Source organism: Cyanistes caeruleus, chromosome 4 (assembly GCF_971803275.1).
Source record: "Cyanistes caeruleus chromosome 4, bCyaCae1.hap1.1, whole genome shotgun sequence".
Taxonomy (NCBI): domain Eukaryota; kingdom Metazoa; phylum Chordata; class Aves; order Passeriformes; family Paridae; genus Cyanistes; species Cyanistes caeruleus.
Genome location: NC_141704.1, coordinates 32,654,010 through 32,680,733, shown reverse-complemented (window position 1 = coordinate 32,680,733; position 26,724 = coordinate 32,654,010). Strand labels below are relative to the sequence as shown.

The window sequence follows — 26,724 nt, the reverse complement described above, 5'->3', positions numbered from 1 at the left end:
CAGCCACTACCAGGACCCTAGCTCCCTCCAGGCACTTGCCATCAGCCCTGATTAGCCTGGCTATGGGAGCTAAGTGGACTCGTGTGCGTGGCGGCCCCGGGGAGAGCGCAGGGCGGAGGGGCAGGGCTGGGCACGGCCCGGGCAGCCGAGCCAGATGTGCGGGACAGCTGTGCCCGCCACCGCCACCGCCCCTGCTCACACAGCTGAGCTGATTCACTCCCTGGTGCTAATCACCCTGTGATTAGCGGGCTGGCTTAGGAGGGGGTGAGCAACCCTGCTCCTTCTGGTTTCTTGTATCTCACTGACCTCTGAGGCTTTCAGTCCGGTGCAGCTATAGCGTGAGGGACAAAGCCAATGCATGTGAAGTCAGGCGATACCGGATTGAGGCAATCATTCCCCCGCTTGGGGTAGAGCAGATGGAGGAGACCATAATTCTCAGCACCCATCTCACCTGCATCTCAGACTAAGTTACCAATTGCCATTTTAACTGGAACAAAACCAAATCTCCTTCCCATCAGCACTTGTGACTGTAGCTGGCAGGACATTTTGCAGAATGCAGAAACTGAAGTGTCATTATGTCCCTCAGCCAGGCTGCTTGTCCAAGCGTGCCTTCTTTCCTTCCTCCCCTGCCCCAGGACACATGGCAGTCCATCCAGTTAGCATGTGGTTGGCAGGATTTTCCTGTGCATGCTCCTTTATGGAAATTTTCATAACCAAGGAAGCATTCCAGCAGAAAGATTGTGCAGAAAGTACACAGAGAGAGACATGCACTTTTTTATTTATTATTATTTTGCAGCCAACCCCTGTAGTTAAAATAATCTCAGTTAGTGTTCGCAGTGCAGGCTGGTGCTCCAACTTGCGGCTATCCTCACTGATCTCCTGCTGAGCCGAGGCTTAGCTGTCATTTCACACATTGCATTCATAATCATCAGCTCAGACTTGGGCCAAACTACTACCAAGAGATACCAATCAGCTGTGGGTCCAACAGCAGACACACTGCCAAGCTGACTGATACTATAACCCACAGTTTCCCTCACCACATAGATCTTTTCTCTTTGATGCATTCCTCCTAACTGAGGCCTCTTCTGCAAACAAGATGTGCAGCCTAGAGGAGCTCAGCTGGAAGAGTCAGAGTGTGCAGCCCCACATGCTTTGTCCTGAAGCTGCAAAGCCAGTCTCACTTGTATTGCAAACCATCACTCCCTGCTTTGCACGAAGGCAAGAGAGAGGGCATGTCCAGATGGATGGCCAAGCCCAAATTAAATTAACTCTGTGGAAAGACAGGTCCCGTCGATGGTACAAGGTACTGAGAGACCTTAAGCCAGTTCTGCTGCTAAGGAAAAACTGCCCCAGACACACTGGCCTCATTGAGAGAAAAGCAAAGTCTTCATCTCTTTGTCAGGTTGTTGGTGTATTTGTAGGATACATTTAGAGCTGGGAGTTTAGCACTTGTAGATGGTCAGCATGATCCATATCTCAGGAGCTCTGGTCAGTTTCTCACCAAATCCCCACTCTTGCCTTACTGACAAGCAAAGCCTTTTAGCATCCCTGGCTGGCTCAGAAACCTCATCCTACTCAGTCTGTTGATGACATAACCTCAAATTATCTTTTTCACTCCCCAGTGTAACCACAGAAGATATGAAAACGGGACATTTCCAGCACTTACAAAGCTTCAGCCAGTCTGTAGAGCTGTTGTTCATTTTCTCAGTAACATGGGCATACCAAGCCTCACCTTCATACAATGACTTCCCTTAGAATACTCAAGTTTAAACATTAAGTGCCAATAGTCCTTACCTACAAGGTGATTCTCAGTTTAAGCCTGAGGTAGCCAAAAGAGAGACTAAAACTCCAGGAAAATACTTGTTGGCCAGAGCTTCACCCTGCTGGAACAACAGAGCTTTCTAGAGCAGGTTTAGAGTACCCTCATATAAGAGAAAAAAACGCTCTTTAAACTTGCTCCAAGGCTCTAGAAACTATTCCCTTGGGATCCAGGGACTAACACAGACCTCACCTCTTCAGTCAGAGAGTAAGACATGGACCAGGTCAGGTCATGAGCATGAAAAACAAAAGTAAGAAGGGAGGAAAAATGCGCTACTTAAAACACTTCCCAACAGACATTCAGCTAAAACAACCACTGAAAAGGGAGTGCAAATGAAACCTGAGATCAGCTGTTTTCCTTGGAGGGGAAGAGGAGCAAATAAACACACAGGCACTGCAGAGCCACAGTGCTCAGCAGGCTGCCAAAGGGGGCTCAGGTGGTGCTGCCAGGTGATGTGAAGAAGCAAACTCAGACGTGAAGCCTCCTAATTGCAGACCCGTCCCTACAGTTGCAGTGGCCTCAAGAAAGAGAGCAAAATCCAGAGCATTTACCTTGACACCTAAATGCTGACATTTCTGGAAAAAGAATAGCCACAGGCCAAACTTTTCTGCCATCCAAAGAGAAGGAGAGACCCAAGCTCTGCAGCAGGCTGCACCTTATCATGGATGCTGTAAGCCCAGCTAAGGTTCACAGACAACAACAGAAAATTCCTCCTCCACAAGCAGTCACATTCAGGACGTGCCACCATAGCATGGTTGGTAGCCACATAATCTGTGACATGAGCAGAAATGGATGCAGGCAAACATCCCAGTCAGTAGCCCCCTTCTTCACTGTCTTGCCATTATGCCCTTGCAAGCTTTGGACTGTTAAGCAACCTTGTCTTGGAGAGTGATGACAGGTGTCAGATTATTTCTTAGAGAGGTGTCTCTCTGGGGGATTTCTGTCATTCTGTTCTTTTTTGTAATACTGAACATCTAATAAGCAACACCTACTACCACCTGCTACAGTAGTTCATTCACTGATCATCTCATTTTTTCCCCATTTATCACTGCAGCGATGACTGCATTCACTTTCAGTGAAGAGTCTATTAAAAACTTACAGTGCCAGCTTTTCTTTTGGAATTGCAGGAGCCACCCAACACCAGGGACAAAAGTCAACTCCAGTGCCGTGGCTGCGAGCCACTTGTCTCCATTCTATACATATCCCTAACTTCTTTACACATCTCTAGTGCTAAGTGGGACAGAATAATGCAAAATATTATGTAAAACAGCATTAATGCAACTTCTGGGTAAGATTTAACAGGGCTAATTTCCTCTTGCTGTCACTAGCATGAATCATGTTTCTTTCTACTGCAGGCAATGACATGACATTACGTGAAATGAGTGTGAACAAGAGAATCGGTCCCAAAATACACAAAGAGAGAGAAATTTAAGGTTATGATTGTAAATTGCCTTGCCCACACACACAAAGTTTAATTTGCATTAGTGTAATATGACAGTATCATTCACCCCATAATACACTGTCATTATTGCTCACATTTCCACGGTATCCATTGCTTGATAGGTCCCATGGGACAGATTTTGCAAAACAACTCAGCTCCCATTTAGGCAGAAAAATACATGGCTGGGCTTTCATGAGCACTGTGTACACTGGAGGCTGAGCTTGTTTGAACAGGCAGCAGAATTGCCACAATGGGAGCTGTGAGGTGCTAAGAATTTTTTTAAATTCTGGCTCTGCGGGTTCCCCTGCAGGAGAAGGGAGAAATAAAGATTCCATCAGAGGTCTTTCTATGACTGGTTTCTGTAATGTTTTGTTTTTTTCCAGGCTTGCTTTATTTTCAGTAATAGAAATTCTGAAGTGATGTTACAGACTCTTGTGATTTTTATCGTCAGTCTTGGGATGCATGGCAGAAACCTTCAGGTGTGAAATCTTGCTATGACTTGAAAATCTCAGATTGCAGCCAAAAAAGAAATAAATAAAGGAAAGAATTTTTTTTATTCCCCACTACTATGGGTAGAAAAAAAAAAAAACTCACAAGCCTAAAGGTCTGAAAGCCATGGGAAAAATAAATAAATATGATCTATGATTGTTTTTCCTTTTCCTTTTTCAAATCTCATGTCTTTAAAGCCATCTGAAAAACCCGCAAACACACTATTTGTGACTCTTGAATACTTGCTAATAATTGTGAAATTAAGTGGACTGGTTCAAAGACGGAAATATTACTTTCTCCCATGATTTGTGACCACATAAAATAGAAACTAAGCAATGTATAATACAAAACAAAGCATTTCCAGGTCTCTAGTTCCTGCATTTCAGTATTTCCCAGCTCCTTGCCATGACGCTACATTAACAAAGGAATATAATTCTTGTTATGTTTGGGGGGTTTTCTCCAAAATTTACTTTGATTACCCAGTTAAACACCTGGCAATACACTGCACACTTGGAATCCACATGAGAAACAGCACTGAGATCAGACAACAAGTAGATAAAATTGGATCCTGTCTTCAGTGACTGAAGACTTAAGTACAGAAAAAAAAATTTACTGTGAGTTGTGAGGCACTGGAACATCCAGGCAAATTGTGGATGTCTCATCCTTTCAAGTGTGCAAGGCCAGGCTGAATGGGGATCTGAGGAGCCTGCTCTAGTGGAAGGTGTCCTTGCCCAGAGATGGAGAGTTGGAATGAGGTATCTTTAAGGTCCCTTCCAAATCAAACCATCCCAGGCTTCTATGAAGGCTTCCTCCAGCACAGCAAAATGTGGGTCTGGTTGCAGACCAGTTGATTTGTTAAAGAGCTTCAGAGAAGTGTTGATTTGCAAATGCATCCAGCATTTTGTGAGTCAATAGTTCTTCTTTATACTATCCTTGACTTTGTATCAGTTTTGATTTCCTCCCCACCACTTCTGTGCATCATCACACAGAGGTGCCTCAGGCCTTCGTGTGCTGTGCCTGGCAAACCCTACCACTTGTCTCCTGCACATTTCTCTTTCCAGACCCGCTTCTTTGTTCTCATCTCTATTGATCTTCATTCTGCTCTTCTCCCCTTCACACGGTTTCCCTTTATCCTGAGCATGTCCATCTAATTTTAGGGCTTGACTGACTGGATAAAAAGCTGCTCATGAAGGATAGTGCAGCTCTGAGTACAATTCCATCTCTGATCTGTCACCCTCCTTGGAGGAAAAGCATTCTTTAATGGCATGCTACAGACACAGATCACATTGCTCGATTCAGTGCTTTGCTCCATTTGGTTGGAAAGGGAGGACATAGACTGAACTTGACCGAATTGGTGAAGCCTGTTTCCTGACAGCTTTTCTCCATCCCTTCCCTGCCCACCTGTCTGGGACAGAGCCTGCAGAAAGCTGGCATCTTCACCTTTAAACACATTTCAGTCATACAGCCTGATCAGGGAATGAGCAGGGCTTTGTGTAACTTTTTTGCATGGGTGCTGCAAGAGAACATCACTCCTGTGCCCTTACTAACCTGCTCAGGCTGTATGTGGGTAAATCTGTGTGTATGCACATTTGCACATGGTTGAGAGTGTGGTTTGTTTGTCACTGAGGTGTGATAATAAGTATTTACAGAGCACCTCGTACAAAGAACTGTGAGTTGGGTAAGTTTAAATATTTGGGAAAATCAACAGTATCTGAGTTTCAGCTATTGCTTCACAAATAAAACTGAGAAGGGGAAACAATGTACTTCCAAAAGAGACATTTGGAAGAGTACATTATTGAAAGGGAATGAGTGTTGGAAGAGAAGCAACAAGTCCTCTTGCAAAAACACTGAAGCATCTGAAGCAAAGACTCTATGGGGGGCACTTAGAAGAGGAATTTCATAATCCGTTTGCATTTTCAACTGCTAGGGCAGGATTGTGCCTGTCAAATGTGCTTGGTTTTTGTCTCATCTAGCTGTAAATGAGACTGTTTTACAGCCTAATATATCTCAGTCAGAAGCTCACTTCACACACGCTCATCAGTGAAATTAGTTCTTCAAAAACACATTTAGAGAAGTAAATGTCATCACTTTTCCCCCATGCCAAGTGCGGGGTTCGTAGCCAGCTTACTCTGTTTTAGGCACTGTTACAGCGCCAAGCACAGGTACCTTGGTGTGGAATACAGATTTTAAGCAGGCATATACAGGTTACACATCTGCTTTTCCCATTTCAGCACTCAGATGGTTCTGATTATTTTTATATTGGTGGTTTGGTCTATAGTGAGATGAGTGCAGAGCTAAGAGTTAGGAGATGTCAGTTGTATTTCTGAGTCTGCTGGTGACACTCACTGAGTCCCACTAACCTGGTGTGAAGCATAAGAAAGACTAAAAATAACAAGCCATGGTTTATATCTTTGGGATCTGTGGAAGAAAAGGAGAAAACTCCAGTCTATTTGGACCCATGGAACTACTATAATTATAATCATTAATAAAGAAAAATGGAACTAGACCAAGACTTTCATACCAAGACTTTTTTTCCACTTGTGGTAGGAAAAAAAAAAAAAAAAAAAAAGCTATTTGATTGAAATAAAACCAATGCAATAGTTATTAAAACATTTAGCCATTTAGCAAAAAGAAAAGGAGGACAAGAAGAAAGGAAAGCATTCTAATACTAGAATGGCATGATTAAGGATTTCTGATTTTTACACTTTTTTTGTCAGGAGCTAGTATACGTAAAAACATTAAATGAAACAAACCACCTAAAATTAGGCAATATAAAGCTGTATTAAAATGGATGGGAAAAGATTATTTTTGTTCTGACTGAACAAAAACACATTTAGAAAAAGCAGAACTTCCCACAAATCTGCAATTTTATTTCCTGCACACCGAGTAATAAGTATATAATGCTATTTTTCTAATACCTATAACTCCACATAAATATTACTGTACTTATAGAGTATTAGCACATATACACACTTTCTACTCTGTAAAGTTGCTTTGCAACAGATTCCTTCATTTCTATGCAGCTGAAGAAATCTGTTTCCAAATGATGAATCAGCTACTAAATTGCAAGTGGATACTGGAAGACATCAAACATAATGCAAAGGCTCTTCTTTGCATAAGGCCAATGTGACAAGAAAGAGTAAAATGAAGAAACATTTCCTTCTTCAATGTCAACAAGGCTTAATAAAAGAAGAGCAAGAAATTCAAATTATCAGAAATGATCACAGATTCATTGCTCAAAAGCAGGCAAAAAATAAAACAAAACCAGCCTCACTTCTACCCCCCAAACCTTGTGCCTTGCCTTGAGAAGAAGAAACAAAAAAAAAAAAGAGCCAGCACAAAGAGCAATATTTCACACAGCAAGCTGACACACAATCACAAAAGGTTAACAACAAATGGATGTGGAATTTCACCTCAAGACCTGGATGCAGACATGCCCAAATCAGAAAGCAGCTACCTCTGACAGAGGCCTGGAGGGTATTTCTTTCACTCTTTACAGTTATTCAGTGACTTGCAGGGCTTGTCACACCAGCTCATTGCCATGGAACTGAATCGCATGGCAATAGGACCAGACCAATCTCTGGATTTTCATTTCCTGCATTTTTAAACATGACCCCCCAGAAGGCAGAGTTCCTGGGGTTGTAGCCAGGAATAAGAGCGAAAAGAGGGAATGTTAATGATGGTGTGGTATATATTACAAGACCAGGGTGCTTTGTGTCTTCTTTAGCACACTCCACAGATGGCATGAGAATGGGGGAATGATCAGGCAGGGCAGAACCCCAGACTGCTTCAGACAGGAAACCTGAAATGGTCAGTAGCACATCCTGCTGAGAGCTGGGAGAAATGCAATCAATTGCTGATAACTGGTAGCTAAAGATCAGCTCTAACCCCACAGGAGATTTGGAATCTAGAAGTGTCTCCATGTGAGTTCTCATAGAATGGTTTGGTTTGGAAGGGACACTGAAGATCATCTACTTTCGATCTCGCAGCCACAGACAAGAACATTTTCCACCAGTCCAGCTCCCCAAAGTCCCATTCAAACTGACCTTGAACACTTCCAGGGATGGGGCACCCCTTGGAAAATCTCATTTTACTTCCTTCACTTGCACACGGCCACTTCCTGTGACAGCGGGTTTTACAGCCTAACTACAGCCAGACTGGATAGAAACTGTCATTCTTAATGGACATTTACCACCTTTTGGTTACACTGGTTGTCCTTTTCCTCTTCTGTCAGGATTCAGAGGGACTTTACATCCTTACATGTATCCTTTTTACCATAGCTAATGAGTACAGCACAGGCAAATAGAATTTTCCAGCTCCTTTTGGGATATTATTTCAAAGACTCGGGTGTGTCACTGTGAAGAAGGGCTTTCAGTAGCATGTTAAAAATGAGCACACGTAAGCAGAATTTAGACACATCCAATTTGGGAATTTGTGCATTTAAGCTTCAGCCTTGCCCACCTGCCAAGAATACAAAATAAATTTATTTAACTTTCTACTCTGTCATGTTGCTACTGTTTCCTTAGAAATCCCTTCTGAATTTCCTCTCTTCTAATTTTCTCTTATCGCCTTTTTTTTTTTTTCTTCATGTAGTACAAAATTTCTCTCAAACTTCTCCAGAAATTTCTTACATAAGTACATGGACTTTTCAAACAGATTAGTAGAGTTCTTTGGGCGCTAAATAATCTGACAGACCACTTGAGCACTCTTCCACTCATCCTCTAATCGGTCAGGCTCCTAATCATTTTGTCCATTCTCCTAATAATAAACTGCCATTATTCAGTCCACACAACCAGACTCCCCTGTGAAAATCAGTCCCTACCTGGGTATCCACGTGGAAGCCTTTGAGAAATGTCCAAGGTGAACACTGCCCCCCCCCCATCACAGCCTTTAGAATTTGGCCAAATGTCTGCCTTTGGGATTAACCAACCCCCATTCCTTGCCTCTCCCCACACATCTCACACTCACAGCCATGACCTCAATCTCCCTCTGCCTTGGGCTGTCCTATTTCCCCCTTTCTTTGGTAGCACCTGCACCACCTCCAGCTTGATATCATCTGTAAATCTCACTAATAGACTTTCCTCTTGCTTCAGATTAGTAATGAACAACTTTAAAAAGACATTAAAAAAAGATTTGTGGCCAAAGGTCCCATTAATTATGTTTGTTGTAGCCCACTGGGCACCTTCTTCTAATACAGCTCATTCCCATTTATCACAAACCTTTGTTTACAACCTCTTCGCTAGGTTTCAGCCCTCAAGTCAGTGCTTTCTCTCCCAGGGAATCCAGTTTCTTTCTTTTTTCTTTTTTTTTTTTTTGCTTTGTTTTGTTTTAATTAATGGTAAGATGTCTTTCTCCCAAAATATTCTCTGCACATAACATATAACCACAGATTTATGTAGCAAGAAAAATACATAAAGGTTTAACCACAGAGTGGAAATTAAAACAGCATCAATTACATACAGGTATAGTTCTATACTGATGAAAAGAGCAAACAGACAATGTCAGGGCAGGAACAGCCAGGAGAAATTCAATGGCTTCTACTCTGCAAAGGTCAGGAAAGATGATGGAAAGCATCTCTGGTGCCTCTGCATGGATGGAGCAGGTCCCTGGTGGGTCAGTTCTGATGTGGCTTACACTGTTGCTCCCTGGGACAGCCCTGGCTGTTCCAGGAGATAAATGGGAATAAGAGAAAGCCTTATGTTTCTGCCAGGCAAGCTCTCCTCCTGACCACCTTTGTCCAGTAATTAAAATGGCAGACACCTGTAAGAGTTAATTGGAGGTCATTCCAGATGTTTCCGTTTGCCTCCAAGGTTAAGTCTACCCTGATAAGAGGGATCGGTCTCTCAGCAGTCTTTGAGCACAAACTCGTGGCATACCTGATGAAGGAGGGAGGAAAGGAGGCTGCACAGTGTGAGGATGGTGCCACTCTCACATAGCTGCCCATATCTTCCAGGACAGGGTGAGCCTGCCACGCACAGCCTCCAGGTCATCGCCCTCACAGAAAGGTCCTACCCTGATGCCTTAAGTTTTAGCTTTCAAGAGTTCCAGATTCTCTTCTGCACTGGTATGTAACTCTGAACTCCATATAAAGTGTTAGACAAAACAATCCTTTTCCAGCCTGAGAACCAAGGACACTGCTACAGCTTCAGGCCCAGTGAGTACAAACTACAGGGAATTGAGGAGAGCAGTCTGGGAGGATGGGATTTCATAACCTGAAGCTGTAATTGGACAATTAACCCCAATATGTAAATGGAACAAAACTTACAGAAGTGTGAAAACTTGTGACTTGGGGTCCATCTTGGGTCCATCTTGGGTGGAGCCCCAGCCAGGCTCTTGTAGTGCCCAAGGTGTATCCTTTGCAAGCCTTTTAATAAATACCTCCTTTATTCCTTTCACACTGTCTAGCCTCTGTTCCAGGTAGCCTCACAAGGCATCAACCCCAGGACCAGGGCTCACTCCCAGCCCTCTCCCCTCTGGAGAAGAATCAGCGAGATGGAGACAGACTGGGGGGTTGTTTTTCTGACAGTGAATAGCCAAAAGCTTCTCTTGAACGTTATCTTTATGGACCTGTTACATTCCTGTCTGTTCTCTCAGTGCCCCAACGGTGCCTCTTTTGCCTGGTCCCCTCCTGCTATGCTGGGCACACAGAACCGTGCCTCAGTTTCTCTTTCACACCTGTTCAGGGTTATTGTTCAAAGATAAAAGCACATCCAAGAAGAGAGACAAGATCCTTTTATAGAAGGGCTTTGCATGAAGTCAGAGTCTCTGAAATCCACCTCCACAGCATGTTTAAGAAATAGATGAAGTAATGAAAATTACTTTGGCACAAGGGAAAACATATGATACAGACTAGGAGGTCAACTGTGCAAACTTTCTCAGGTCTGGAAAAGAAAAAGGAGCATCTGAGTTTGAGAGAAGGATTAGGAGAGCTCTGGCAAGGTCTTAGTGCAGACAGGCTGATCAGGGAGATTATGGAGAGCAGCAAAGAGACTTCCTGCCATTCTTGCAGAAGAAATGCCTAAAATCTCCCAGGGCTGACACATCCAGGTTTGGGCACAGCCCTGGCTGCCCCAGGCATGGCTCATACACACACAGCAGCTCACAGAGGGGCTAGCTGGCACAAAAGAGAGAATACAAAGCACAAAGTCAGGAAAAAATTAAAATGAGTTGGTGCTACATGCCCCTACCCTGTAATGACATGAAAATTTTTCAGATGAGAAGATCTGGAAGGTCTTGTGAAAGCCTGAGCAAACTAATTCTCCTTGCTTCCCAAAGCTGATCTTCCTCCAGACCTCACACACAGGCCTTTTTGAGCCTACAGACATCATTAAACCTGTGTTGCCTTTCAGCAAGAGAAAGGAAAAACCCTTCAATTTACTGCATATTGTTCATCTTCAGCTCCTGAAGTTCCATCAACATGGCCAGGCAAGAAGGATGACCAGGACAGAGATGCTGGCAGACTTGTTTTCCTGCCCATCCAACAACACCTCTTGGGCCTGTGATGGGGAAGAGCCTGCACAGAGCCTAATGGAAACCTCTATTGATTTTGTACCTGTGCCCTGCTGGGACAACACCACCACAGGCAGCCTTATTTATCATGCCCTCCCCACAGGCCGAGCTGAGAGGTGTGAGAGGGAAGCACGACTTACTGGGCACACGGTTGATAGCTTTCAGGGGTCTCAGGACACGCACTGTACGGATTGCAGACAAGTTAATGTTTTGGAGATCCAGGGAGTACTCCACCATCCTGCAGAAGGGGAAAGAGAGGGAGAGAGAGAGAGAAAAAAGAGAGAAAAAGTTTAACAGAATCCAGAATTTCTGCTTGAGCCACAGGTTTATAATTTCTTTGTTGAAGAGTTTCTGGAAGTTATGAGGATGAAGCCTGTGCTTCATCCTGGGACTCCTGGCCAGGACACACATGTGGGCTGGCCACTGCACACGAGGCCAGCAGGACTGGAGCTGTGTGGCCAGTTTTGCTGGGAGTAACCTGCAGCACAGTGGGGTGCTTCCTCTGTTCCCCTCATCTCCCACTGCAGGGTATGGTCTCAGGAGGAGGTTCAGCTAAACCTGCTTTACCCCACACTGAAATAAACCCTCTTACTTAAATCACTAACTGCTTTGAATAGGTGGAAAGGCTTCCCCCATGGAGTGAATCACTCCTTTTTGACACCAACCAAAAGGAGAAAAGCCTAATTTTAGGACATACGCTAGACCTTAGCTTTCCTAACCTGAAAACATGTGCTGTAAATAACCTCAAAGTGCAAAGAGGTGTGACTCATGCATTGGCTTTTCTGCAAGAGCAGCAGGTGCAGGTGACAAAAAGTGACCTGGCCCAGCAATCTTCAGCCCAGTGTTCTCTTCTCACCCAGTATGGCAAATGTCCTCTCTCTTTGAAAGCATGGCGGGAAACTATTCTAACAGTAATTTATCCTGGCCAGCAATTTCCACCTGAGGACCTCAAAGCGTTTTTCATGTTTTCATGAACAGAGGTGCACGAGGCCTCCAGGAAGACATGGGCTGTTATCACCAGCTGCCCTTGGGTAACTCTGATCTGCACATGGAATAAAGAGGCTGATAAAGTTGGCAGGTGAAATATCAGCAGAGTCAGGACAGAAACTGCTTCTACTGAATCTCTTCTCAGACATGAATAATAGAACTACAAAAAGTTCCCTTTTCCTTGGCCTTTTAACAAAACTCAAGAGACAGGAAAGGACTGGGGGGACAGCCTTTGGTTGCTGCACCCTTTCTCAGCATTATAATTTATACAGAAAGACCCACAAGTCAACCTAAAGTTTACCCAAATCCCCCTGAGCAGGAATCACTGAGAATTAAATGAGAGAGCTAAAGTGAGACACTGAGAGGGAAATGGGGTACAGCCAGTCTTTAAAAAATAATCAGGGAGAGGCATCAAGTGAAATGCTGCAGTGGACTGATCCTTCTATTGATCACCCTCCATTCAAGAGGACCTTGAAGAGCTAATGCCTGGTTATCTGTCTACATCTTTCACAAAGGGGACTTGTCAGAGTGATAGATTTTCAAACACGACGGGGTAAACCTGTCGAAGTGTTGTGATTATCCTCTCTCATGCTCTCTTTCTTTCTCTCCCTCATTCCTTTCAGTCTGTTCTCTCATGCACTTTTAGGGTAATTGCATGAAATAATTCTTCCTCTGAAATGCAGTGGCATTCATTTACCTCCCTGGAGCTGTCAGTTCCACATACACCAAGTGCAGAAGAAGAGACAAGGGATTTCATACAAATAATCAAAATATTCCCACCTCCAAAAAAAGCCCCGACCCCAAACTAAGCAGAAATGTTCAACTGGCCTACAGAAAGAATTAGTGATAGACAGAGGCTTAGGATCCAGTCAGATGAAATTGGGAAGCAGATGTGAAAGGAGGAGGAACACACAGAGATATAAATGCATGGACATGACTACAGGACGTCCCAGTGTGGTGCAAAGACACACAGTGAAAGGGCCTTGAGTAAGCACTGACCAACCTTGCTCCAAATAAAGCAAGATTGTCTCATCAGCCTGTTGTTTCTCCAGAACTGGACAGACCTGCTGAAACTTTGGAATTTCAGTTACAGGCAAAGCACACTACAGACAGAGTTGTACTGCTCTCAGCACATGAGCTAACAGCTCTTCACAAAGAGCTGACACACAGAAGCAGTTTCCTGACTGCAAGAGCCCCCACGCTGCAGTCTGCTGTGGGGTTATGTATAGGTACAGAAACATAAAAGCCTCAAGCTTGGTGAAGTCCCACTGAACTTCCTTTCCTCTCCTAAAAACACTCATCTCCTAAGAGAACTGGGTTGCCTCTGAAGACAAAAAAAAAATAAATACATTTTTTTGGAGCAGTTGCAGAACAACCCAAAACAGAGTCAAATGCCAAGCAAGCTGTTGGCCCAAAATACATCTAATTTTAAAAAGTATTTTTTTCTGAACTGCGAGGAGCCAAATGAGAAGTCCTGAATACCGTGGCCCTCAGAGAAGCTGGACACAGGGGAAAAGCACAGGGCTAGGGGTGACGTTAAATCAATGGGTGGGGGTGACATCTTTTCTTAGCCCTAACCATGCAGAATTAAATTTAATTAATTTTAAATTAATTTATAATTAATTTTAAAACGTTTTCAAACCATTTGGTTTTGTCCTGTTTTGTGGCTGCAGCATTTGAGTAACCATAACCAGCTGCACATCACTGCCTTCTCTTAGCTGGAAAGAGTTTGCCATCTATGTAGTACAGTCCCTGTGTCAATAGAAAATTATCAGTCATCCAAGTAGTGACTGTGGGTCCTTTCAGCACAAGACAAATGCTGCCTTAACTCAACTCTGTGGTTCAGACAGCAGCAAGCCAGCCTCCTGCAGCCCTCAGTGGCCACAGAGTCACAGATTTACTGCCATTACCTTCCAGTGTAGCCAGACAAAAAAGCTGAACAGACAATCACACTGCCAGGGAAAACAGCAGGTTGTTCCCAAGCATGGGTTAGAAAAGGGCAACTGCTAAATCTTTTAGAGAGCAACTTGTGACAAAAATGAACTCAGCCCTAGGTGGCCCCAGGAATTCAGCTCGATTAACAGACCCCTTCTGCCTACAGCTCTTCCTGAGGCCTCCTGGTCTTGGCTGTAATAAGAGAGAAATCCAGGATGCTTAAATCCCTGCAGATGAGATATGACTATTGTAGTCACGGAGATTGTATCCAAACAATTTCAATGCAATTCCAGTGTAATTTTGCATTAGGGCTTCTCATTTTTGCCTTTTCATTTCTAGTGATCACTTCAGCGTCAGCTTATGTTCACTCTTCCCTTTGTGCAATGGTAGCATGCCCACACAATACAGATGACCAAAGTGCAGTGAAACTCCATTGATTACCAAAAACCCACTCACCTTCTGGGTAGATCAAACAGATAAACCCAAATGGTGTCTCCATTCTCTAATGAAATAGGATCTCTAAGTGACTCTGCTGGAGTCTCCAGGAATCTACAGCATTTCAGGCATTGCTAGCCCAGCTCTTTTTGTTATTACCATTCTCCAGCCAGCCCTGCTTCCCACAGCCTGGACACTGTGGTCACTTAACCTGCTCTAGGTTTGGGCTGTGCCCCATCTCCTAGTGCCATACATGGAGGTGATGTCAGGCTGACACAGAGTCAAAAGGACTCATCACAAAAAGTGATCAGCCAGGAGCTGTCAGCAGGTTCACATATTCTGTGTCTAGAGAACTTGTGGTGGTGAGTCAGGTGTACTGTGTTTGTTTGGACTCCCAGGCAGGTGGGTTTTGGATCCTTATCACCTCACCAACCTGCAGAACCCTGCGTTTGCTGGGTGTTTGCAAACCAAGATAATGTTACAGCTGGTACAAAATGAATGGCCACCCATGGAACTCCAGGAGATTCCCAGGCTCCTTGTTCTTTCTTTGTACCAGCTCAGTGCCATGAGCAAGGGTAGCCCCCATGACCTGACTACCCTTCTTCTTGTGCTCCTCTCTCTTGGCTGCTTAAAGCATGTCTTGTTAGTAAACACCATGAATTCTTCAAGGTCTAGGGCCAGTCAGACAAAGTCTAGGATGTGGGAAGGGGAGGAAAAGAAGAAGGGACTGTGCTGGTTGTGAGTTCTTTCTATTTCTCATGAGGGAGCAGGGTGAAATGCATCTCTTCTGAAGGAAACAGCAGCTCATTTCTGGCATCACTAAAGTATTTTGTGGCCTCTTGTGTGAGTGGGTGAGTGGAGGGACAGGTTCAGAAGCTTAAACTATGCTAAATAAGACAAACTTCTCATCTGTGATGGAATTTGAGCTCTGAGCTGTCAAGGTAATTGAATATTTACTGTAATTCTTCTTCCCTTGCTAGAGGTTTTCTTTTTGAAAACCTTCTACATGAAACTCTTCTGGAAGGAGAGGGGATTGGCACAGGCAGTATCCTCACACCACACAGCTCAAGACAGATGCACGCTGGGAACACTGGCAGGGTGGGAAATGGACAGAGGCACTGGCTGCATGTATGGGGTTCATCCTGCAGGAGCAGGGGGATGCCTGGCAGGGAACACCTCTCCATTTGAGCTCTGCCTCCCTCCCCACTCTCAAGGCATCCCACCTCCTCCCTGACTCTTTACACCCCTCTGACACACACTGCCTGCAACATTTCTACCTCTCATTTTAATATTTCTTCTTCGTCCCCACTTTCTCCATTTGCCCCTTGACTTTCCTTCCTATTTTTCCATTTAGGTAAATCTGCTCAGCTGAGCACACAAAGGACCTGGAGTTAAACAGGGATGAGACCAAGCTAGTGCAGGGAACAAGTGAGCAGTTTGTTAGCATGCTGACCCTGTCCAGAATGTGCCTGGTCTCACATACCTCTGTCCTGTGTCATGCCACTGGAGCAGACAGCGAGTACACAGGGACAAGGGGGCATGGAAACCTTCAATGCTCGTGAGGCCTCGACAGCACCAGAACAGCTTCATCAGCTACAACAGCTTGGCACTTATTTTGTCCTCTGCACCTGTGAGCTAGAGAGTGGGCTTGGATCTGCCTTGGCACTCGAGAGGAGCAGCAGGACTCATTGTCCAACAGCAGAAGTGCACGGCCAGCACGGCTCTGTGCCAGGCACAGGAGAGCAGACTGACCAGCAGCATGGAGGGATAAAGCTAAGGCTATCTAAAATAGACATAGTGGCAATACAAAAGCCATGTAAGGAGTCCAGAAAGTTCAGACTTTTATCTGCTGCACATGTGACCCAAGACAATATGCAATGCCTGACTAGCTGCTACCTTGCACTTACCTTCAATGAAATCCATTATTAAAACAGTTCCAACATTACCATTTACTTCCTTGTATTTACATCTCCTTATACCTTTATTACATACTTATTAAATTTCCTAATCTTAGCTTCTGAACTTCTATTTGCTGAAAATTAGCAGTCAAGAAATGGTATTTAAAACCTGTTCTAAAATCATTCATGAAAAATACCGAGGCGGTATTTTTCTTATGATACAAAGCCAATATGTTTTTGTCAAATACAAAAGCTGCCTGATTCCCCTTCTCTGATAGTAGTTTTCAATTGAAATCTAATTAACTGCAATCTAATCAATTCATTTTATTTTTTTTTTGTCAAATAAATTTAGGTTTAGCACTGAAGCCTAAAACTTCATGGCTGTGTCTTTCTAGCTGTAGTTTCAGACTTGCTATGAGTCTCTGTGGGAAGTGAAGCTTTTCCTGCCTGTGGGCTTCTATTTGATCCCTACATGTATGAGCACCTGATGCAACCAGGGCAGAAGACTTTGACTGGTCTCTGGTCTGAACTCCTTCAGCTTCTCAGCTATGTCAGGGCTCAAAGACTGCTATTCCATGGCTAGATGAGATTTAATCAATGTCTTCTGTGTACAGGAATGTGCCTTTCTGTCCTCAGCTCCTCGATCTGGCAATCACATTTTGCAGACTGGAATTTCTACCACTTTGAATATCTAGAACGCAGGAGTCCATGGGAAAAACTAAGACCATCAGTTTTCCCTGACAGAAATTTTATTCAGATATCTATGTAAAAAGTTGGAGCTGACATCTTGACATTTACCAAAATGTCTAGCCCTGATATATGAACTGAAATCTTCCACCTGAAGTTTGTGGGGTGGTGGGAGATTTACCCCTAAATTCCTCCACTTCAGCCATACACATCAGGACAAGAAGAAGGTCTCACTGCTTCTGCTCTGGCTTCAAAGACTGTGGCTACAATGCAAAGAAGGAGCAAAGCTGGTATTTGGACTGGACAATGTATTCCAATGGTTCCATATCTCCCCCCGACATTATTGAGCCATCCTGGGGAACAGAAAGTAAAAAAAGGCATATGCATCACTAGATCCACACAGGCCTGGTCCTCCGTGGCCAGAGGTGTAGCAGCAGGCAGGGAACATGGAGAACAGGGCTGGCCAGGCTACCACAGAGACTCCATTAGCTGAATCTGTGCTGTGGAAAGGGAAGGCAGACACTAAAATCCACTTACTGCCTTCCTGCTGTCCACAACTGCATGGATAGTGGGGACCACCAGCACTGGGGTAACAGCAATGAGGCAGGAGGAAGAGCACACAGATAAAGGTCTAAAGCATGAGGCATATGGGCATTCAAGACACCTCCCTTGCTAAGGCTGGACATGCCTGAGCTTGTACACAAAGAGAGCTGGAAGATGAATCCAACCTCTTGTAAATCCATCTGGATATATTAGAAGCAGAGCCAGGAGGTTTTGATGAGGCCTGATGGGACACTGGGCAGGAGCAGAGGGCTACTGCCTCCACTCAGAGTCAGCAGCCACAGGGTGCACACAAACCAGCAGAGGCAGACAGGCTACTTGCCAGCCCAGCAGGGCTCCCAGCCAGGACCTACTTTTTGAAGATTTCTGCCCCATGCCTATTGTTTTGCTCTACAGCTGGAGCCACAATCCTTACTTTCCCCAAAGGTCCAGCAGGCTACAGCAAAAGTTAAAGACTCTTTCATTATTTGGACCTGATCTTTTGCTATATGGGGCATCGTGGTGCAGGAGCCATGGGGCTGCCAGGCAGATCCCAGCACTGACCCTCCTATCAGCTCACTTGGGGTAGATAGATTTATCTATATAGATATAGATACCTGAAGAACAAACAGTGCATTTGCACAGTTCGGTGCCTCTGGGGCCAGCCTTCAACATGCATCCTAAACAGATGATCCAAAATCCTTTCAACATCTACCACAGAAAAAGTGGAATAACACAGTAGGCCTCCAAATTGCTCTGCAAACCACAGTGTACTAAGCTAAGTAGTCCTGCTTATCTCTTTTAAATTTAGAGCTCATTATGTTGCAAAAAGACAACTCTCTGCTGACACAAAAACTGAAAGATAGAAGTAAAAAAAAAAAAAAAAGCCTTGCTAGTAAAACAAGAAATGCAAAAATTGCACTCTTTTTCGCCATTTATAAAATATAATAATAATAAAGGGTCTATAATTCTGTAAGTAAAAAGACATTTCCTCAGGGAGTGATAGATCAATTACTAATTACACAGTCAGCTCCTGAGCTGTGATGCTTTGTATTCTTAAAAAAATAACCTGCAACTCTCCCCCCTCCAGTACAAAATATTTTTTTACTTTTTTTTTTTTTTGTATTGCTGTGCAAGCAAAAGCCGCTGAAAGCTTCCAGAGCCTGTGAGACTGGTCCCTTGCTGCCTGGAATGTGATTATTTCACACCCTGAAACACTCAGATTTCTCTTCAAACTGTGTACTAAGAGAAAATGTCAGAGTTTCTTAATAGTTTCAGAGATATGATACGAAAAGACATAAGCAGGTTTTCACACTGTGATAAGAAAGCCAGAAGGACTCGCCAAGCTCAGATGACTGAATGCGAGTGATGGGCCCTCACCTCTGAGCTCCGTATTTCACTGCTTAGAGGGGGGGGGAAAAAAAGGGAAAATAAAAAAGAATGTTTGCATTTTGGCCCTATAAGCCTGCTGGTTTTACCTTTTTGGCAGGTTTGTGTTTAGATTTTTTTAAAAGAAACCTAACATTCACATGGTAGGGAATTAGCTTTCAGGAAGGCAAAAAAATCAGAGGCAATAATTGAGAGCTACACGTTACACAGGCAGGGTAGCGCTGCCTCCTTGTTTTGATTCTTCTCTGGTGTGATTCATTTCGTTTTGATGACTGCTTTCATTTCAATATGTTGCACATCTAGGGATAGTTTTACTGGGAGAAAGCAAATGAAATAATTAGTATCATTAAGGAGGAAAAAGCGAGTGCATGTTTGAGGGGAGGGCTGTGCTGCTGCTATTTCTACCTTTGGTTAAGATGCTATTTAGCCTGCTCCTTGCTGGTTTCCATCTTTTTCTGATCACTACTTGAAACACCTAATTGCTATATTTATTACAGTTTTCTTTAACTTGCCATAATTTTATAGAGACTTCTATTTGGCATCGAACATTAGCTAACTAGGATTTTCTGAGCATTCTGCTGTTTACCCTGCTGCTAATAAGTATTTAATGATCTGAGATTTTAAAGTCATAACTATGCAAATTCTGGCCAGGTCCCTGAAGGACTGCAGTTAATTAAAAGCAAAGAAAAAGCAGAAGATTGGCAACACTTCCCCCATCTTGTGAGATTAAGGCCAGTTGCTGTGTTTCAGGCTAAGAAGCATCTTCCCAGGGTGGAAGGGCACCAGGCAGCGATGGATTTGTTTCCTGGAAACAGGTGGGCATTTGAGGATGGGGGATTGGTACCTCACATCCTTCAGGGAGCTGCCAGTTCCCTTTCCTAGGCTGAAATTTAGAGGGATGAACTTGGGGCCATAAGAGCTTTCCATGTTAGGAGAAAGTTGGTGTTCATAGTGATGCTGCACACGTTTGAAAAGGGCTTGGATGGATGAATTTGGGAAGCATCATCACTCCAAGTTTTTGGAAAGGATGCCATATCTAGGGAATTATGGGGAACAGAACTCAAGGACAGGAGATAACTATAAGAAAGAAAATGTAAAAGTAATATCTCAGTTAATAGAAATACTTTCCAGACTCCCAGTGTGAAAGCTGCATAAAGAATTCCTGAAGAAGCAACTAGCCAAAAGGCACAGGAAGTGAGAAGTGTTCTGCTCAGCTTAAGGTGCTGTCAGGCTTGCTTGAGAAGAGATCTTCAGCTGTGCAAAACTCTTTCCAAAGGCTGAATAACTACTCAGAAAGGAAAGAATATTTTGGAAAAGAAATGGAGATACCAGGAGAGCTGTTCTGCCATACTATAGGTGAAACTAAAAAGCAAATTCAGGAAGGATTTCAGACTTCAAGGACAGTATTTACCCATGATGATGTGTTTTGAAACTAATTGTTTTTCTTATCATGATAGATATACCACATATCATAAACTTGGATTTCTGTCCCTTTCTGAAGAAGCTGGACAAGAACTATTCAGCTGAACTCCTTAGTGGCACATTCTGGCCAACAGGCAAAAAGGTGATGGAGGAACCTGGTAATGAACCTTGACCAGCCACATAGAGCATGAGGCTGGCAGAGAGCTGGGCTAATTTCGTGCAGAAATATTAACCACCATTTCATTAGAACAAAAATTAGGTTTTAGAGAACTGAAAAACCAGTCAGAAGATTAAATAAAAGACCAAAGGGGAAAGTGATAAAACTAGGAAAAGAGTTAATTCTTATAGGACCTCCATGTCAAGAACAAAACTAATCAAGGCACTAAAAGATGTAAAGAGGAGAAAAATAGCGTCGCCTCTACACCTAGTGCCAGGGGCCTGAGGATTAAAGAGAATAAAAATTGTTCATTTTACGAGCATAATGCCTAAGTGGCATTAGGAAGGCCTGGTGGGAAAATCTGCATGAAAGGAATATTAAAATCAAGGATTTCAACCTAGTAGGGAGGCTCTAGTGGACAGAAAGAGAGAAGGAGTAACACACTCTATCAAAAACTGCATTTTCCAGTATAGAATCAGTGACCAAGTACTTACAGATTAATTTTCTGCCATATAGAGAATTCCTCCTGGCTAGAGAAATGGGCTGACAGGAACCTCATGCAATTCAAGAGGTGAATGCAAGGTCCTGCATTTGGGCTGGACTGATGGACAGTGGTGCTGCTGAAAAGGAGCTGCCTTGGGGAACAGGTCAATGCAGGGAAGGACAATGGCATCCCAAGCTGCAGCTTGCAGTCAGATTACAGCAGGTAGATGAGGGAGGGATTATGCCCCTTACTTTGCACTCAGGTAGACCATGAAAGCAAAACTTTTGGCCCTCCAATAAATGAAGGTGTTGATAAATAGAAGCAAGTTCCGTGGAGGGTCACCAAGGTTCTCAGGGTTGGAGCATTTGTCCTGTGAGCTGAGATCCTGATCCTGGGAGGCTGCAGGATGTGGGCTTATTTAGCTCAGAGAGGAGTTGATTTTGGTGGGACCCAAGAGCAGTTCCTTAGTATTTATGAATCAGTGAGATTAAGCCAGAATCTCCATAGTGCCACATGGCAGGAGAACAAGACACAACAAACACAAAACCAGGGAGGAAAGGGAGGTTCAGACCAGTTACAGAGGCACATCAGCAGCAGGGCTGGGATGGTGAGAGATAGTGCCATCGCCATCTGTGGTGGTTGGCACGATTTGACTGGAAAACTCTAACTTGAGTTTGCTGTTGACCCTCCTTTGAACAAGAATGGAGTGGAGACTCCAGGGGGCCTTTGCTGACCCTGATTATCTATGATCTGGTATGTCCAGATCACACCAGAATACAGGCTGACCAGCTCCCTTGATAAAAGCACTCCCCCAGCCCACCACTAGGAACTAAATTTGAGCAATGCATTTGGGTTACCTAAATCTCCTTGGAAGTTTTCAGCCCTACAAATCACAGAAAATTGTATTCAAGAATGGAAGACAGAGAGGTTGTCTAACAAGTTATTATTTAAAAAATATTATAGAACTTGATTTTGTGTGTTATTTCCAACTCATGTAAGGTCATCAAAAGTACCAGATATATCTGGTGGATTTGAGAGGCCATATTCACGAGTTTGAAACCACACAGAAACAGGCATAGAATCCTAAAATCATTTACATTGGAAAACTCCTTTAAGATCTTTGAGTCCAACTCAACCTAGCCAAGTCCACCACTAAACAGTGTCCTTAAGCACCAGTCACATCTACATGTCTTTTAAATAGTTCCAAGTGTCAAACTAGTCAGACTTCAATTCATGGGCTGTGGAGTACAGCCAAGTGTTGTTTAGGAATATTTATCAGGTATCCAAGAAGCTTCAGGAGAGACAAGAAAGGTGAAAAGGTGAAAAAGATAATACAGCATGAGTGAAAGCAAAAGCAGCAATGTAATAGCAGGAGAGGGGAAGGTGATACCCATGAATATAAATTAGGAGGTGGACTTGCAGAAAATTTGTAAGAGAACTGAAAGAGCACATCAAACGACGTAAGTTTTGGAATGAGAAAACAGAATTGTCACTAACAGTGTAAAAAAGGCAGAAAACATCCATTTAAAAAAAGTCCTCTGGGGAAGGTCAGATGATGTATGTGCACCATTGATCATAATGAGCTAATTTCAGCTCCAGCTGTGATCAAGTATTTCAGGCTGTGCCTAAATAGGGATTTTCTAAGATAAGCAAGCCTGGACGATCTGTATGCAAGAGTTTTAAAAGAGACGGCCAGAAAAGATCTGAACCAGTACCGATAATTTTTGATTAGGCTCAGAAGACTGGGAAAGCATCCAAGGGTCAAAGGAATTCTGATGTTGTGCCAGTACACAGTGATCTCAATGGCAGGACTAATGCTGGTGACAGTACAGTAATGAAATTGTCAATATGAGCCTTGGATAGATTATGGATTAAAAGTGAATAAGAAAATTAACCATACCCAATACAAGTTTAAAGAAAAATAGACATCATCAAACTAATGTGCTATAATCTCTTATGAGATTACAAGTCTGGTTCACACAAGTAATTAGGTTGATATGGCTGGAATGATATGTAATCATCGTGACATACATTAGCTGGAGAAAAACTAAGTAATAAACCTCACATGCAACACTAAATGGGGATTCATTTGTGAGCAGATGTACTTCTGTAATGCACAATTCTTGCCACTCTGTTCTTTATTTATTTATCACAACCTGACAGAAAACTGAAAAAAGTCACTGATGGATTTTGCAGTTGAGGCGTATTTTTGGGAGAACAAAAAAGAAATGAAGATGACAAGTCAGAGATAGAACAGCATGAACTGCTTTGGAAACGCAAATAATATGTATTCCAGTGTGAAAAAATGGAACCAACGTGCATCTGTGAACAAAGTTTACTGTTCCTACTAATAGGAAGGGGGTTTCTCTCTTCAGAAGAGGAGACGGGGAAAAAAAAACCCAACCAATCAAACTTGGAGGCAATGAAGAAAGCAGCTGAATGAATTGATGGGGAGGTGCTGTGATTGAAGGGACAGGCTACTGCAATACTTGGCTATAGGAAACGGGAAATTTCAGGCAAGGATTAGTAAGACAATATTACAACCAAGGGCACTGAAGCAGACTGAAGCACTGACAGAATGCTATGTCTTGTTCTGAAATGCACCACTTTTATAAGCTGTTTAAGAACACTGCAAGAATATCTCAAAAGGCTGAAATATCCAAAATTCCATTTGTTACTGTAAAGGTAAGGACGGGATGGAATTTGACCACAGTTTGAGATCTACATGGCAAATTCCACTGTGGTAATAGAGAGAGGTAAAGACAGCATGCTGTGAAAGACAGGCCCTCTCCTCAGTCAATGCAATTCAAGCAACAAGTAGTTAGAGAAAGATTTTGGGCATGTTTTTGGGGACACACATGTAATCACAATGACACCCCCTCCCCCAGCCCCCTCCACCATGTAGTGAAGTCCTCTGCCCCCTGATTTACCTAACATGTTCCAGGGATGCCACAGAAGAGGGAAAAGACAGAATTCCCACCACAGATGCTTAATTGCAGCACTTGGATCAGGAGAGGCAGAACAACCACTCCCTACATGGAATTCACACCCCCAAGGTCAGGGAGACCCTCAGGTCAGATACATAAAGGGATGATACCTCCTTTTCTAGAGGGACAGTGGCATCATCTCCAACCACATGTGGATGCAACTGTTTCACGGCATAGAGGGAGCAGGGGGAATTGTTCACTACTGTATTGCTAGAGAACTGCCTGGCTTAAAAAGTTGATGAGAATGAGCCCAGAAACAAGTGACTCTTCCACTAAATTCACACAGATATAGACTCTGGCTGACATTTCCAATCTGATTAGCTTTCTCATTATCTCAACTTTCAAACAGTCATAGGCTCTCAACTCAAGGAAGCTGCCCTGTGAGGTTGCCTCAGTTCAAGCTCTCCAAACACACCCATCACTGTGGGAAACAAGTGACGACAGACAAGACCTAATCACAAACGGAAGGGAAGAGGGACTCCCACCAGGACAGCTGGTGGTGACGAGCACAGTCTGCTTGAAACGTCTGGGAACTTGCAACCTCCTGTCACCAGCAAGTAGTTGGGAACGGGAGCATTGGCAAGCTGAATCTTCAGCCCTGGTTGTTTGTGCACACAAGGGCATTGGCACTCTTCAAAGCAAATTGCTTCATCTGATTTTTGGAGCTCTGAGGGGAACAATGAGGGAAAGCATTAAGTTATAACTCATATTGTTTTGGTTTTATTCCTAACCCTTTCAGAAAAAAAAAACACATTGAAGGTGGTTAGGGGAGGGAGTGTTTGAGAGGGGAGAAAATTCTGGTGATGTCAGCTCCTATTGCCATGGAAACTGAATATTTTTAGTGACAATGGAGTCTTCCTCCTTGAGCTGCTGGGTTGCAGGGGCAAGCAGGGCAAGGGCACATGAGGGAATTCAGCTAACTAAAACTACAGCTTCTGGCTTTCCAAGGAAGTGAGGAAATAACTACAAATGATTGCCTGAATACATGGTTTATGTAACCAAAACACCGTCTGGGTCCTTAGCAGCAAACAGTCATTATGCTCTTTGATAAAACATGCTGTCATGCAGCGAACCGGATCAGCTGAGACAGCTCAGGGAGGCCACAGAATGGGCCCTGCCTGCACCTCGCTTTTCCATGCTACAGTCTACTCTTTGCAACCTTTGCTGCCTTGCTGGTGTTTATTTGGAAAGGGAGAAGAGAGGAGAAAGGGCTGGGAAGTATAGCCCATATTCTTGAAACTTAGAGAAGCTGCATGAGGCTGTAGGCCGGGCGTTGCTCCCCAACATCAGCGATGTTTCCTTAGGAGCCAAGTTTATGACCTCCCTTACAGAAAACATGAATCCAGAATGATGAAAAGGAGAAGGTTCTTAGAGAAAACTGATTAGCCTCTGATCAGGATCTAACTCCCTGGCATGAAGAAAATGTGCAAGATCTAGGTGTCCTCCCTGAGTCAGAATGCTAAAGCAGCATCTGGACAACGTGGCTTCAGTTAGCTGAAGCCGTGATCCAGGTGTGGAATCAATAAGGATAAAGGTTGGAGATTACATCTGAGGTTAAGCAAAAGCCTACAGTATGTAAGGACAAGTTAAAGCCTTGGATTTGATTTAAACAGTGCAGACAATTTTAATGAATTTCAAAGAATAATGAATTAATAACCACAAGCTTTTTTAACTCGAAATACATTATATAGTCATTAGTTCTATATAACTAAATGGAAAAATCTTTCTTTAGCAGAAGTCCTTTGAGATCATATATTCTAATGAGATTACTATCATTTTGTTCTGACACCTCATGAGGACAATTGAATAGAAATCAGGAAACAATTTCCTTTTAGTTTTGGACCCGAGATAAAAAATCCTCTATGCAGATTATTTGATATCTAAGAAGTTGATTCAAAGTCTCTTTGGCATTGAAAGAAGTTCAGATATGAGCTTTTTTTCCTGGTACTGCTATCAGATGCACAAAAGACTGTCTCTCCTCAAATTCCTCCCAGCAATGGTGACAGAAGGAAATATGTAAGGGAGTTTGCTCCCTTCTTGTCTAGGTAGTGTGGATTTCACTCGTTTTCTGCATGAAGTATTTGAGCTCTCCCTCTTTCATTTAGTATTGCCCACTGATTTCACCATCTCTTCAGATACCACCACTCACATGCCACGCTTGCAAGGACGCCAGGCAGAGCAAGACCCCAAATTCCCAAACCTTTTTACCTGATACATTGGTTTTCCTGTGCCCACCTGGAGCAGTCTCCCAGCATACTGCAGCATGTCACCCACACAGAGGAGCACCATGGGCTCCAAGGTCCCCTTTTCAAACCTACCCAGCTCTTCCTCCCTCAAAGGCTGCTGTGCTAGGGTCCTGCTTTCCCTGCATCTAGTCTCCAGCGATTTTGCCACCAGGAGCTCAGGCTAGAACATGTAATGATCTGGCTTTTCTCAGAACCATGTCTCAGGGACTTTATCTGACACTCCTCATGTCAGGCCATTTTAAATCAGATGTTAATCACAGCAGGCTCAGCTACAAGAAAGGTCTTCCCATCTCACATAT

General features: G+C 43.5%; 1 protein-coding gene and 1 long non-coding RNA gene across 2 annotated transcripts in view; one reads left to right on the top strand and one right to left on the bottom strand.

The window, feature by feature from the left end:
* The window catches only part of CACNA1I (calcium voltage-gated channel subunit alpha1 I), a 161,660-nt gene that overhangs the window by 53,873 nt on the left and 81,063 nt on the right, over window positions 1–26,724 (bottom strand). Inside the window, exon 5 of the mRNA XM_086887503.1 lies at window positions 11,399–11,496. Within this exon, the coding sequence (XP_086743629.1) occupies window positions 11,399–11,496 (98 nt within the window). The remainder of the gene's footprint in view (window positions 1–11,398; window positions 11,497–26,724) is intronic.
* LOC147653543 (uncharacterized) lies at window positions 9,580–14,284 on the top strand. The gene is made up of 2 exons (XR_015286418.1): window positions 9,580–9,903; window positions 10,155–14,284. It is a non-coding gene; the product is annotated as an uncharacterized LOC147653543 (long non-coding RNA).